Source organism: Abramis brama (genome assembly GCF_963993115.1).
Source record: "Abramis brama genome assembly, chromosome: 15".
Taxonomy (NCBI): domain Eukaryota; kingdom Metazoa; phylum Chordata; class Actinopteri; order Cypriniformes; family Leuciscidae; genus Abramis; species Abramis brama.
Window position 1 is genome coordinate 16,666,034 of NC_139977.1, and position 13,810 is coordinate 16,679,843.

The 13,810-nt window shown below is 39.3% G+C and overlaps 1 protein-coding gene across 16 annotated transcripts in view; it reads left to right on the top strand.

Moving 5' to 3' along the window:
- Positions 1-13,810, top strand: part of nrg2a (neuregulin 2a) — an 89,122-nt gene that overhangs the window by 29,383 nt on the left and 45,929 nt on the right. For 8 of the 16 annotated variants that reach the window (XM_084136824.1, XM_084136828.1, XM_084136826.1 and 5 more), the window contains exons 1-3: positions 2,341-2,581; positions 11,133-11,298; positions 12,926-13,044. In XM_084136824.1, the coding sequence (XP_083992950.1) occupies positions 2,497-2,581; positions 11,133-11,298; positions 12,926-13,044 (370 nt within the window). In that variant the 5' untranslated portion in view covers positions 2,341-2,496. Of the gene's footprint in view, positions 1-2,340; positions 2,582-11,132; positions 11,299-12,925; positions 13,045-13,810 lie in introns of those variants that run through there. The other 8 variants (XM_084136831.1, XM_084136835.1, XM_084136833.1 and 5 more) reach the window with 1 other exon arrangement.

The window sequence follows — 13,810 nt, forward strand, 5'->3', positions numbered from 1 at the left end:
GGAAACTTGTCAGTATTAGTCACAAGGGATAAGAGAGAATTGAATGAGTTGTACTGTGATGTGTATTTCATTTGCTGCACATCGTAGAGTTCAGTGCTCTTGAACATCTTTCATTCCAGTGCTGGTGTCATATAAACGTCAGTTTAGCTGTTTTTCCTGTTTAGCTCTATATTCCTCCCTAGTAATATTTTTTTGGAGAGGGGGTATGATGGCCTCTGATATTTTCATCTCAAGAATCATGTGACTGGCTTCCAGCCAACCAGTGCCCCAAGCTTTTGGATGGACCCTTTAAAACGGTCCATGTGGGACTGCTGGATTTATACCAGATTTCTTTTTTATTTTCACTCATTATCTTCATAAAGGAAGCAAGGATGGTCTTCCTGTCTTTCCTTATTTCTTTAATTATTCTATCATATCTTTTTGCCCATCTTCCTTTCTGTCTTTTCTTTTTATTAACCTTCCTGTATTTTTCCTGTCTGTCTGTATTCTTCCTGTGTTTCCTTCTTTTTCATTCTTTCATCCTTCATGTCTTTCTGCCAATCCATCCATCCATCCATCCATCCATCCATCCTTCCTTCCTTCCTTCCTTCCTCTTTTCCTAACCTTACTGTATTTGTCTTCTTTCCTATCTATCAGTCTGTCGTCTGTATGTTTGTCTTGTTCCTGTCTTTTTCTGTCGCTTCCTTCCTTCCTTCCTTCCTTCCTTCTTTCCTTCCTTCCTTCCTTCCTTCCTTCCTTCCTTCCTTCCTTCCTTCCTTCCTTCCTTCCTTCCTTCCTTCCTTCCTTCCTTCCTTCCTTCCTTTCTTTTTTCTTAAATCTGTTTGTCTGTTTGTCTTCTTCCTGTGTTTCCTATCTTTCCTTTCTTCCTTCTTTCCTGTCTCTTTTCCTAACTTTACTGTATTTGTCTTCTTTCCCATCTATCTGTCTGTCTGTGTGTTTGTCTTGTTCCTGTCATTTCCTGTCACTTGCATCCTTCCTTCCTCCTTTCCTTCCTTCCTTCCTTCCTTCCTTCCTTCCTTCCTTCCTTCCTTCCTTCCTTCCTTCCTTCCTTCCTTCCTTCCTTTCTTTTTTCTTAAACTTATAGTTTTTTAGTTTTTCTTCTTCCTGTTTTCTATATTTTCTTTCTTCCTTCTTTCCTGTCTTTCTCCTAACCTTACTGTATTTGTCTTTTTTCTATCTATCTATCTATCTATCTATCTATCTATCTATCTATCTATCTATCTATCTATCTCTATCTCTATCTCTATCTATCTCTATCTATCTATCTATCTATCTATCTATCTATCTATCTATCTATCTATCTGTCTATCTGTCTGTATGTTTGTCTTGTTCCCATCGCTTCCTTCCTTCCTTCCTTCCTTCCTTCCTTTTTTCTCAAACTTTTAGTTTTTCCTTCCTGTCTCTCTGTTTGTCTTATTCCTGTTTCCCATCTTTCCTTTCTTCCTTCTTTCCTGTCTTTCCATTTTCCTAACCTTACTGTTTTTGTCTTCTTTCCTATCTATCTGTCTGTCTTTTCCTGTCTCTTTCTTTCTTTCTTTCTTTCTTTCTTTCTTTCTTTCTTTCTTTCTTTCTTTCTTTCTTTCTTTCAATATCTCCCTCTCTTGTACCTGCTGTACAGGTATTGGAGGTGTAACACTGTGGCCTTATTTTTTTTTGTGCTCTCACAAGATTCCCACTCTGGTTGCGTGATCACTGCTGGGATTCCTAACGACACTCTAGCTGGGAGAGACACTATCAGGAACCTGTTGTGACTCGTTTACAGTAGAGGATGGGAAACTGGGAGCAAAGCAGAAAGAGAGAGAGAGAGAGAGAGAGAGAGAGAGAGAGAAAGAGAGAGAAAGAGCAGGAGAGGTAGTGAGGGAAACTGTAGGCTATAAACAGAAAGAGAGAGAGAACAGTAGGATTGTTTTGTGTCATACTGTCATACATGCATTATTTTAATAAAATGCCAAAATCTGAATTTTGGAAATTCGACCTTTTTTGTTGCGGTGACACTGAATGCAGTGTGTGGTGGAGAGATCAGCCAGGGGTCAGCTTTACAGATCCGCTGAGGTGTGGATTCGGCAATTTGCTCTCCTGCTGCCCTGAGACTCGGGAAGAGAGGTGGAAAGGGACAGGGCCACGAGGTGCATGTGAGCTGAGAAGGCTTGATCATTGTGGTTTCTCCAAGCACCAGCTTCAGGGCCTGTAAGACATTGAAAGATCTGAAAGATCCAGGCAGGGAACAGTTAATTGCTTGACAGCAATGGGAAATGCCTCCCTTTGCTCCCTCCCTCCCTTTCTTCCCCTCCCCTTCTCTCTCTCCCTCCCTCCCTCTCTCTCTTTTCTACTGTCTTCCCCTCTATTTGTGATGTGAGAGAGTGAGTGTATATAGGAGCCCAAACGCTCTGACAAGTTCAGAGTTTCAAGTGCGCCAGTCACACTCCCCATAGGACTATTTGTATTTCCTTTCCATTGTGGATTTACATTTTTCTCTCTTGTTTTGGTACTGACACAATGTCAGAAGGTAAGAAGAAGGAACGGCTTGGGAAAAAAAAGGGAGGAAAGAAAGGACGAAAGGAGAGCAAAGATCCATCACAAGGTAAATAGAAAGCATACACAAGGTATGAGTGCCTGTGGCAGAAGGGGGTTCTGGGGTGTGAGACATGTGAAAGTATCTCTTACCTTGTCTTGTCAAAGCTTGTTGCATATGCTTGTCACACAGGTGGACATCTTAAAGCAGTCAACGTGTAGCAGCATATCTAGCCTTTGTGGCATAAGTGTGCAATTGTTGGATTAATGTGTGTTTTGCGTGCAAGCCAGATCCCCATTCAGTTTGGCGTGGTTGATAAACTCCTACTCCAGTTTTTCTATGTCATGAGTGATGGCGGCTTTTCCCAGCACTCTCACCTACAGCACTCACCTGGTTTCGTCTTTTTGTCACCTAATGAGTTGCATTGTTACCGAGATTCAGCCAAATTGTGGGCTGCCTATCACAGACTTTCGTTCCTCAAGTACTTGTAAAGGGCTTGTTCTTATTTCTGCACTGGTGCTGACTCTCTGCACTTCTGAAAGTGGCTGCCACACATTTTCTCCATTAGATTGCACTTCAGGGAGATGGTCGTTGCTGTGAAACCTTTCAAACGTCATGGCTTAGATTTTCTTGAATGGGGGCTGAAGGGTTTGAGCTCCTTCTCTTTCACTCTGCACTGCTGCAAGTCACGGCTTGTCACTGCAGTCTGACCCTGAGGTCGAGGAGGGAGACTCAGCAGGAGAGAGGCAAATCCCTTATTGCCTGGTCACATACCCCACTATGCTAGTTTATGATGGGATGATTCACACTTCTCATAGAAGACTCCCGTCTTTCCCCTATTCCCAGAAACATTATTCCCATTCAAAGTGGCACATGCCTTATAGTTTTTAGTCAAGTGCAATTCAGAAAAAGCAATTCGTTTAAAAGGTTTCACTTTATTTTGATGGTCCCTTTAACACATTCTGTTGACTATAAGTAACGTTGCACCTACATGTCTACTAACTATCATTAGAGTGTTAGTAGAGTATTAGTAGGCTGGTAGGGTTGGGGTTAGAATAAGTAGACATGTAGTTGCAAAGTCACTTATATTCAGTAGAATGTCTGTTGGAGGACCGTCACAATAATGAGTTAGCAGATATTAAGCAGACAGTCTACTAATAGTCTAATGAGAGTTAGTTGACATGTAGTTGCAAAGTTACTTATTGTCATCAGAATGTTCAAAAGGGACCATCAAAATAAAGGGTTACCGTTTAAAACACTGTGCCAGAAGTCACCCATTCACATGTCTAAATTTAAGTCCATTATAATTTACTCTAAACCTCAAAATTCTGACATCATTTTCATACCTTGAAACACACACTGTACTATTTAGCAGAGCAGTACAACAGGAGGTATTATATGGTCAAAGCTGATATTTCCCATCCAACCAATGTGCATTCACTCTGGCTGTCAGTTTAATTTGAATTTTGTTTAGTATATTAAAAAATAGATTGTATATTAGGCTGGGATTTGAACCTGGGTTCCCTTGTACGCTAATCAAAAGCTATACCACTAGAATCTTGCATATTATACTAACAAGAACAACTACTAAGTGTTCGTCACATTGAGTTGAGGAGCTGCTACAGTCCAAATGGCAGGTCCCTTCCGAGTTATTTTGAGTGCTTGGTAGAATCACCTTGATATTATATTCTTCAATTACATTAGCGGGTGAGGACAAGGAGGCTTAGTATTGTGCTGTCTTTCTCTCTCCCACAACTTCCCCCCCACCTTTCATTCATTTACAGACGTAAATGTAAAAGTCTTTCAGTGTCTGATCCCTTCAGGATGGTGTTCTGTACCCTGCGTGCTCCGAGGCTTGATTTGAGGGGAACTCTGAAAGAGAGAGTATTGTGTTTCCCAGCTTTTATGTGGTCCTAATTTCTGACGTTTGACACGCTTGACCTCCCAATACAAACACAGGTGTAATTTAACAGTGTGCTTGGGGTTGTGTAAGACATAACATTGTATAGATGGTGTTTTTTTTTCTTCTCCTGTCTGTGGTCGTAGATATACAGTACGTCAAAGTGTGTGTCGTAGTACAGAAGAACAGTGTCTTAGAGAGATACTAATCACCTGTGCTGTGTCTACGGAAACAAAGCACAGCTGTGAATAAAAAAAAGAGTGCCCAGGAGAAGTTTTACACTGTGTCTCCTGAGAGAAAAGACATTCATGTTAACCCTGTGTGTAGTTGTGTTTTTCTGGTTTGGTTTACACTACACCTTCTTGCTAAATTTATCCAGGTCCTGATTTAGCTCAGTTCAGCTCAGAAATGACATGAAAGCATAGCGGGACTCATGACTGACTTAACAAAGTACTTACTGAATCAGAGAATACGCAGTTGATAATTCTGAGAAATGGCGTGCTTTTCTCTGTGATCTATTTAAAAAAAAAAACAAGCAAAAGGATTTTAAACTATATACACATTTTTGAAGTGATTGATTGTGTTAACATGTGGCTATATTTGGCATACGCACTACGAAACTGATTGCCAAGACCACACATGCATATGGCTTTCTATCATTGTGTCTAACTGAATCGTTTCTCTCTGAGTGATAAACCACATTTTAGTTTATACACAAGAATATCTGGAAATTGTTCACTGTTCGTGGATATGTTGATACAGATATTCTGCTCAGTTTTGTGCTCATGTACTCTACAAATTGGTTGGGTTTTGTTTAGTCTGTTGAATAACTGTGGTTAGATAGGAGCTGCTGAGACTTGAATGTTCACATTTGCCTCTCAGATTTTGATGGTCTCTTTAGATTTTCTGTGATAATTTTCAAGCTGTACTTATCTTGTTTATATTAATAAGTGTTCGAATAAGGAAGAGGAAACTAGTAAGGGATTTTTATGTGATGAATCATATATTTACATATCATACCTATTTTGGATATTATAGCAGAGTGTGGAATCGTATCTGATTGGCAACACGCGAGTGGCGCATTTGCCGTGGCTCTTCATGACGGTTGAATCGCAAAGCTCGAAGTCGTGAGAGATAGCATGGCATCTCCTCAGGCTATAGATATTTACTGTTCCTCTAAAACAGGCTTTGCATTCAGTAAAAATGCATACGTGCGAATTGTGTGTGGGTGTGACTGAGAGCTGAAACATGTTACTTGTTCAAAAGGTATATCCCCATATGAAGAAATATACTGGAATTAGGATGGTATATCCTCATGACAGAATGTTTTGCATTTGTTTATTTGTGTACCATTTTTTTGCAAGCAGAAGTGTTTCCATTTCCAGAATGGATGACGAAGTGTTTCAGGATCATGTTTGGCACAAAAGGAATACCTTCTTTAAGTTGTAAAGTAAGCCTTCTGTAAACAATTTTTTTGATTTTTTTATTATTTTTTCAAATCGCAAATGAGGGGTGAATTTATGAAATTATTTCATCCTTTTTTGTGTGGTATTTCAGTCCAAAAACAACTAACCACATGAAATCTAATATTTCACGTAATTCAATTAAGTAATTGTCATTTCAGCAGAAACATGGCTTTTTTTTTATTTAATTTAGCCTTTTTAATGTAAAACTCTATATATAAAGCACTATTTGATTGGTGCAATAAATGTCACATATTACCACCCGCAGAAAGCATATAATAAATGAAATTTTATTATATTGTTTATATTTTCGTTTGATTTTTTTTCGCAGTGATGGAGAAGAGCATTATATACAGTATGTAGACACAATTGCACTGTCTACATTTCAAAGCACATGTATTCAATGTTGATCACAGTGGTGGAGGAATGCTATACAGTCCTAATAAAATATGAAAGATTGAGGTAGTGTGCTGCATCATCTACAGCCAGTACTCAGAAAAGACCTCATGTCATGCAGTATATGTTCACCACAACATTTTTGCATAAAATATTTACATAGGACTGAATTAGGTACTCAAACAACTGACAGTTCCTTCTTAGTCAATTCCCCCCAGAATACTTATTATTCAGTAGCCTATGCTAGCATTTTAATTTTGCATTGTTACATCAAAGCCAAATTCCATTGCACAAGCATATTTGCATTTTTGCCCCGTTGTGAAATATTTCTTGATGAACCAGGTTTTATGTACAGTAGCTACTTGCCATGCCAAGCACATGTTTGCTTAATTGCAGCTGAGGTTGCAACTCTACTTCAAATGTTGTTTCATTTACTCACTTTGCCTTAAAACTTAGAAAGAGAGAAAACTGTACACTTGATTATATAATTTCAAACTTGGGTATAATTGGTATGAATACTATGGAAGCTTGCTAAATAAAAATAAAATTCAGACTTTTTTATCGCAATTACGAGTTTACATCTCGCAATTCTGACTTTTTTCTCAGAATTGTGTGATATAAACACGCAATTCTGAGAAAAAAAGTCTCTTTCCTCAGAATTGGACTTTATAACTCGTAATTACATGTATATCTCACAATTCTGACAAAAATAGTCAGAATTGCAAGATATAAACTTGCAATTGTGAGAAAAAAGTCAGAATCGCAAGTTTATATCTCGCAATTCTGACATTATAACTCACAATTGCAAGTTTGTATCTTTCAATTGTGAGAATAAAGTCAGAATTGTGAGATAACGAGTTGCATTTATCCTTTAGGCCCATTTTTTTATTTTGTGGCAGTAACAAGTTTCCATAGAATACAGTGAAATGGAATTGTTATTTTACAAAAATCAAATCAGTTGCAATAAAGTCCCTGTGAAGGGTTGCCAGGTCTGTGCAACAAAAGTAACCCAATGGCCTGGCAAAAATAGCCCACAAATAACCCAATGCAATTTTTTCCATCAGCCGGCTGAATTCTTCACTGAATTTGTACGCCTGGGGGTCGTTTTGGGGTGTTGGAGCGCTGAAATCGTGCTTACGGGGGTGGAAATCAGCTCCTCCCCCTTTAAAAAAAAAAAAAAGAAGCCAAAAACGTTTAGTTTATATCACAGCTCGACCAGAGCCGTTGAGATGAACTCAGTAAAGCCCACTAATGTCTAACCGTTTCTCCTCCTGATATCCTCCCTTATAAAATATAACATTCTGTGCAGAATTCAAATGGGTCCAATTCGTTTTGTGGTCTGCGCCAACTCTCTAATATTGTATCTCTTGCCCAGAGCAGACTGTGTGCGCTGTGGCGCTTCGCGTGACACTAACGTGAAACCAGACTTAATTTTTCCAGTGGAAAGCATATTACACTGTTTGAATCGTTCCCTATCCCCTATATAGTGCACTATGTGCCATTCATCATGTAGAAAATATTGATTTGACGATTTTAGCCTCAGCTTTAGCATCCATTTATAATGTAGGGGGGCGGGGCGCTTCTGATTCTAGAGAGGATTTGATTGGAGAGAAAATCTGATGATTTTTTGAATGCTTATATCTTCTAGATATTAATTTTGTCATTGTTTTGGAGCACACTTGCTTATAGATAACAGTAAGGCTATCATAACATCATGGCGACTTGGTAAAAATCCAGTAAATTATTTTTGTGTTGTCACTCACAACAAGAAAACACACACATGCCACACACCCGTGTGTAAATTATACACCTCCAGCACGATTCTCCACCTTACTCTGACAGCTATTGCGTGAGGAATTTTCTTGGAATACTTAAACTATGTATCCAAACAAGATATGTGTCATAACACGAAAGTGAAAATAAACGTTTGGCTCCTTGGAAACAGCGGGAAGGTGAAAGAACTGCGATTTGTGCCATGGCTAGATAGCAAAGATTGTATGGTTATACCTTTTTTTCATAATCCTTCCCGTTCTCCTGACTGCAGAATGATTCCGACAGCTTAAACTGAGCTTTGGCACTGTCCCTCAGGTTATGTATTTCCAAGCCGTTTCTGAATTACAGGCAGGGCCACCGAGATCGTGTCATGTGTCTAATAAAAGTGTGACAGTTGTGTTAAAGCTCTGATGAAATACGCTACCTGAGGGGTGGTGTGGAGAAATAATCTACATGCTCAGGAAGCGCAAACAAACATTCCCGCCACAGTAGCAGAAGCCGCGTTGCTGTTAAATGAGCAATAGACTCTAAGAAAAATGGTTTTCCATCTCTGTTGGTGATTATTTAGTCTGTGTAGTGCTTTATTCTTCCTTAAATTGAGACATGATTATGTGTATATATCTCATGCACATGTGGCATTTGTTATGGCTTGCAGTTTAAGTGTGATTTGACAGTTTTCAGCGCCTAGTTTAATAAACCACATACTTCTGTTTGATCTTCTTTATGAGTTTGAATAGTCTAGAATGAATCTGTCATGGAGTATGACTACATAAAGCTCTGAGTATTACTCTGGAGTCGGGAAAACATGGAACGTACAAATCAGACACCCCACCCTTCTTATCTGAACACGGGCAAGTATCACCCTGCATGTACAAAAGCAACTCGGAACAAGATGCCTCATGTTAGTCATTCTCCATAGAACCCTCACATACATGTCATATCCTTAAACGCGACCTTATTGATCCCCAATTCTACCCCAATGCCAGTATGCGTCTGTCGCTCACACTTAAAAAGTCTCAGTGTCAGGTAGCATGTAATGCAAGACACACACTTATTCGGCATACGTTCATCATAGGATGTGTTGCACAACACAGTCACTCCAAAGGCATGCTGAGTAATGATGCAGGTGCCCTGAGTTTGGGATGAGAAAAAGCTACAATTTACCAATGAACAAAAGAAAAGAACAGACCGCTGCTTACTCATCCAGCTTCGAGATGGACGATAAAATCAGTTTGGGTCAAATAAAGGCTCAGATAGCAAAGTTTTCAGGTTGTTTTTCACGTGCCTTTGTGTTGGGTTTCATAAAATCAAATTCCTACGAAGTTTTTTTCTGAGCCAGTGTTGATGTTTGTTTCTTTATTAAACATCTTAAACTTTTCTGTTTAATTAAATGAAAACTGTGCTTATTGCATTCAAGGGGGTTTCAGGCGATTAAATCAGTATGGCTTTCAGCACAAATATACAGGGAGATTACAGTGTGTTTAAATATTTGTCTAAAGAATTGCGTTACTGGTGCACTGTATCCCATCGGTCTATTGGCCTCTAATGGGTAACCACAGCAGTGAGCATTAAATGGTGTGGAGCAGAACTACATCGGACACTTGGTGTTTTTTTCTGAGAGAATGCACATCACCAGAGGCTGTCATGGGAAACCTGAGACGTTATTCGACTGACAGTACAATCCAAACATTGTCCCAGAGACTGTCATGTTACTTTGAGGTACGCAACATCAGAACAGACTGCACCGTTCAGACATGAAAGCAGACGTTCGGATAAAACATCTGCCTTTACTGGGACAGGGAATTGGGACAGTTGTTCCAAAATTAGGATGACTGCTGATTATTTTAGAAACCTCTGTCAAGATTGTAATTGATGTTAATGCTTGTGTATTCTCATCTGTTTATTTTTTTATGCTTGCCATCTTTTGCAATAATAGCTGAAGACATTGATCATGTGCGTTGTCAAGTAATGAAGAGGCAGCCATTGTAAAATGCCATTGTATTTGCCTATATGGATTCACTTTGGGGAGGCCCAGAGAGAAACACAGACTCCTGCCCCAGCCTTGGGGCAGCATGTGCCCTTCTCTCATCCAGGACAGTAGGGTACAGCCAAAGAGCATCGCCCAGTTCTGCCCTTCGGACTCTTTGAAGCCGCATGATTGCTGTCTGAGACTGCATTAATCCCATAATGCATTTCCCAAGTGACTATGCATGGCAGCGTCTGGGCATGTGGCGGCCCACATGTAGCAACATCATCTCCTCTCAGTGCTGTTGTCCTCCGTTTCATTGGTGTTTTGACTGTTGTCTGAGATTGAGTGTCTTAGGATTTATGAAGGAGCTGTCATCAGTGGCTTGTTGCATAATTTCTAAAGACGTGTAAAAGACAAGCTAAGTCTCTCAGCTTAATTCCAATTTCTTCTCAGACATTAGTGTTCCACATGCTTTTTTACACAGCTTTTATTGAAGATCATTGACTTCTTGGGATTATGTCTGGAATTGGATGAATTTTGTTGATAAGATAAAGTCACCAAATCATAATTTCTAAGGTTCGTGAGTAAAATACTGTTGATTAGCTATGCTAAAAACAAAGCTAACTTAAGCTACTTAATTATTTTTAATCAGAGCAATGTTTTGGCACAAAACAATGCATGATCAAACTAATAAACAGCTATAAACTAGAATACACACTATGTTTTTATGTAACTGAGTTGAACACATAGAAATTAAAGTTGAGTTAGTAGTGTCGCTAACATAGTTAGCTACTCACCAGAACTTGAATCACATTGTTGTTGTTTTAGCATGTTCACATATGTTTTCGAGTTTATGAAAGCGAAGAGCAGCTCAAAATGCGTGGTTGTGAGTGTTGTAATTGTGCTGCATTGATCTGTGAGAGCACAGAGAGCTCAGTGCTGGACTGCCTCACACTGCCAGTGTCTCTGGTGACATCATCTGGCCAGCTAAGAGACTTTTCTGTATTTTTCTCTCTCTGCGTCCCTCCCTTTCTTTTCTGCTCCATCACTGCATCAACCCCATTGGTGTTATAAATAAGAAAGTACTGTAACACTATATTCTTTCTTTCTATTGTTCAGCTGCTGCTCCTACACTGAAGCATATGAGGAATACTGTGTTGGTGGACGAAGGAAGCAGGCTGATTGTGAAGTGTGAGGCCTCTGGAAACCCCACCCCGGAGTATAAGTGGTACAAAGATGGCGCTGAACTGAAGAAGAGCAAAGAGATCAGAATAAAGAACGGCAAGTGAGTCAGCATGTCCACTAGCCCACACCTGCAGAAGCCAACCTCCAGTTCTAGACGTATATCAGAAGTTCTCAGACTGGATTGTGACCTTTTCATGATGAGACAAGAGCTTACTTTGGGCAGTATACTAGAGACTGCCTGTGCTCTTGCAATTAGTTTTTCAGCATGCATGTCTATTATATTGTTAATATCACAATTAAATAAATGGTTCACAAGAAATTAAAACTCTGCTGAAAACAACATTATTAGTTTAAAATGATCTGAGGTAGTTAAGTTGGTCGTGTCTCATCTTATGGGCAAGCTAGTCTCCCAACCTGAGGATCCAAAACCTCTCTAAAACCTGGAAGACCAGCAGGGAATTCTTTCTTTATTATTATTTAATTACTTAAGCTCATATCATTCCAAAATGATATAATGGCACAAAAAAAAATTCACAAATACAAATAAATCATAATGATAAAAAAAAATTAATAATATATATATATATATATATATATATATATATATATATATATATATATATATATATATATATATATATATATATATATAATACATTCATATAATTTATTTAACCAAAAAGTAGACATTTTTCAAATTTGTAATAAAAAAAAAAACCTTATATCTTTGTGACTTCAATGAACACATTTATGATCCTTTATGGTGCTTTTTGTCCCAATCCTTGTTCCTTCTTCCAATCCAATTTTGTGCCCTATCTTTTTCCTGGAGATTTACCTGCCTGTAGAGTCCAGGGCTGAATCCGAAATCGCCCCCTATACCCTCAAATAGGGCGTTATTTGAGGGGACAGCCATTTGTAGTGGTGTCCGAAACCATAGTGGACGTTATTGAGTGTACTTATTCAATCCCCCATTGCGCTGCAATAACGAGTGTACAAACGATGTACGCTCAACGGCTGTCCGAATTCACTCACTCGTTTTCATTCACTCCTTCAAATGAACAGTATTAGTGGACTAACGTAGGGAATAGTGAATGAGGGTTTAGGGGGCGATTTCGGATTCAGCCCAGATCTAACCCTGATCAAACACACCTGTCTGTAATTATCAAGTGCTCCTGAGGATCTTAATTAGCTGCTTCAGTTGTATTTGATCAGGGTTGGAGCTGAACTTTGCAGAAAGGTAGATCTCCTGGAACAGGATTGGACAGCTCTGTTATATAATATGAATATGATGGAGTTGTGCGAAGATTCTTCAAAAATACCTACTTTTTGGGTTCAATAAAAAATATAAAGGATTGGAATGACATGAAAGTGAGTAAATGATTTCAGAGAGATATAGGCACTGTATGTGATTGTCTTGAAATGATCTACAGAACAGACATCATAAATAAATGATTAATGGGTAAAGGAGATTTTGTTTAGCTTCATTGATTCATTGCTCATGTTTTCACAAAAAAAATAAAAAAAGAACCACTTGTGGCTGTGCTACACCAATGTGAAGCTCCCTTATAACAAACCAGAACACTGGGATTCTCAGATTGTCATATGGCTCTCTTCCATCTCTGTTTATAGAACTTAATTTATACTGAGGTTTTTTTCTGGAGAGTTTCTCCCTCTTCCATGTGTATAGTGGAATCCTTGACTCTTTCCTGTGTGTCTTCTTCTTGAAGGAAAAACTCCAAAGTTCAGATCGGCAGTGCAAAGCTGGAGGATTCTGGGAATTACACATGTGTGGCAGAGAATACTCTGGGGAAGGAAAACGGCACCAGTACAGTGCACGTTCAAAGCCGTAAGTACAAATTTTGTTTAAAGTAGTGGATCAGCATGGTGTACAACAGAGAAGAAGACAAGAGTGTGTCTTTGCTGATGGGCTGCCGTTATTTTTGGTGAATGCTGACAATGTTTTGTGATGAAAGATGAAGACGTGTACGTGTACGTGAAGATCACAACATGGGCAGAATCCCATGTGTTTGAAAGGTGTGTTTGTATGTTTACGTCAGGCTTTTGCACATATCTGTAAGTGCGTAGTTGGCTGCTTCCAAGCTGAGATTACTCCTGGTATCTCACCCCTGACAGAAAATCTAGTTTAAGATGGTACATGGGTTTTGGAACATGGTAACTAGTTTCTAGCTGGCCTAAAATGTTTTTTAGCTGGTTGAGCACCCACAGTGTTCTCAAAACCAGATCAACCACCTTAACTCGGTATGAACAACTGGTGTCGGGTTTGTTGCTAATCTACGATGGTCTACTAGCCTAGAGACTTGCTAAAAACCAGCTACTATCCTAAGGTGGTCAAGATCATGTTCCAAAAGTGTTCCAAATTTTTGTGCAGCAGGAATGACTCAAACATCGCATTTTGAAGTTGCGTGTGGAAGTTTAGAGCAGCAGGAGGGTTGGGAGAGGTGCGTGCATACATGTGTTTGTGTATGTTTCACTCTGATTGTTTGTCGGCATGTCAGGCACCCCAGAACAAGTCTCACAGTGTCACGGCAGCCAACTTGCGCGCGCGCACACACACACACACACACACACGGATACGGGGAAGGTGGAGGCAA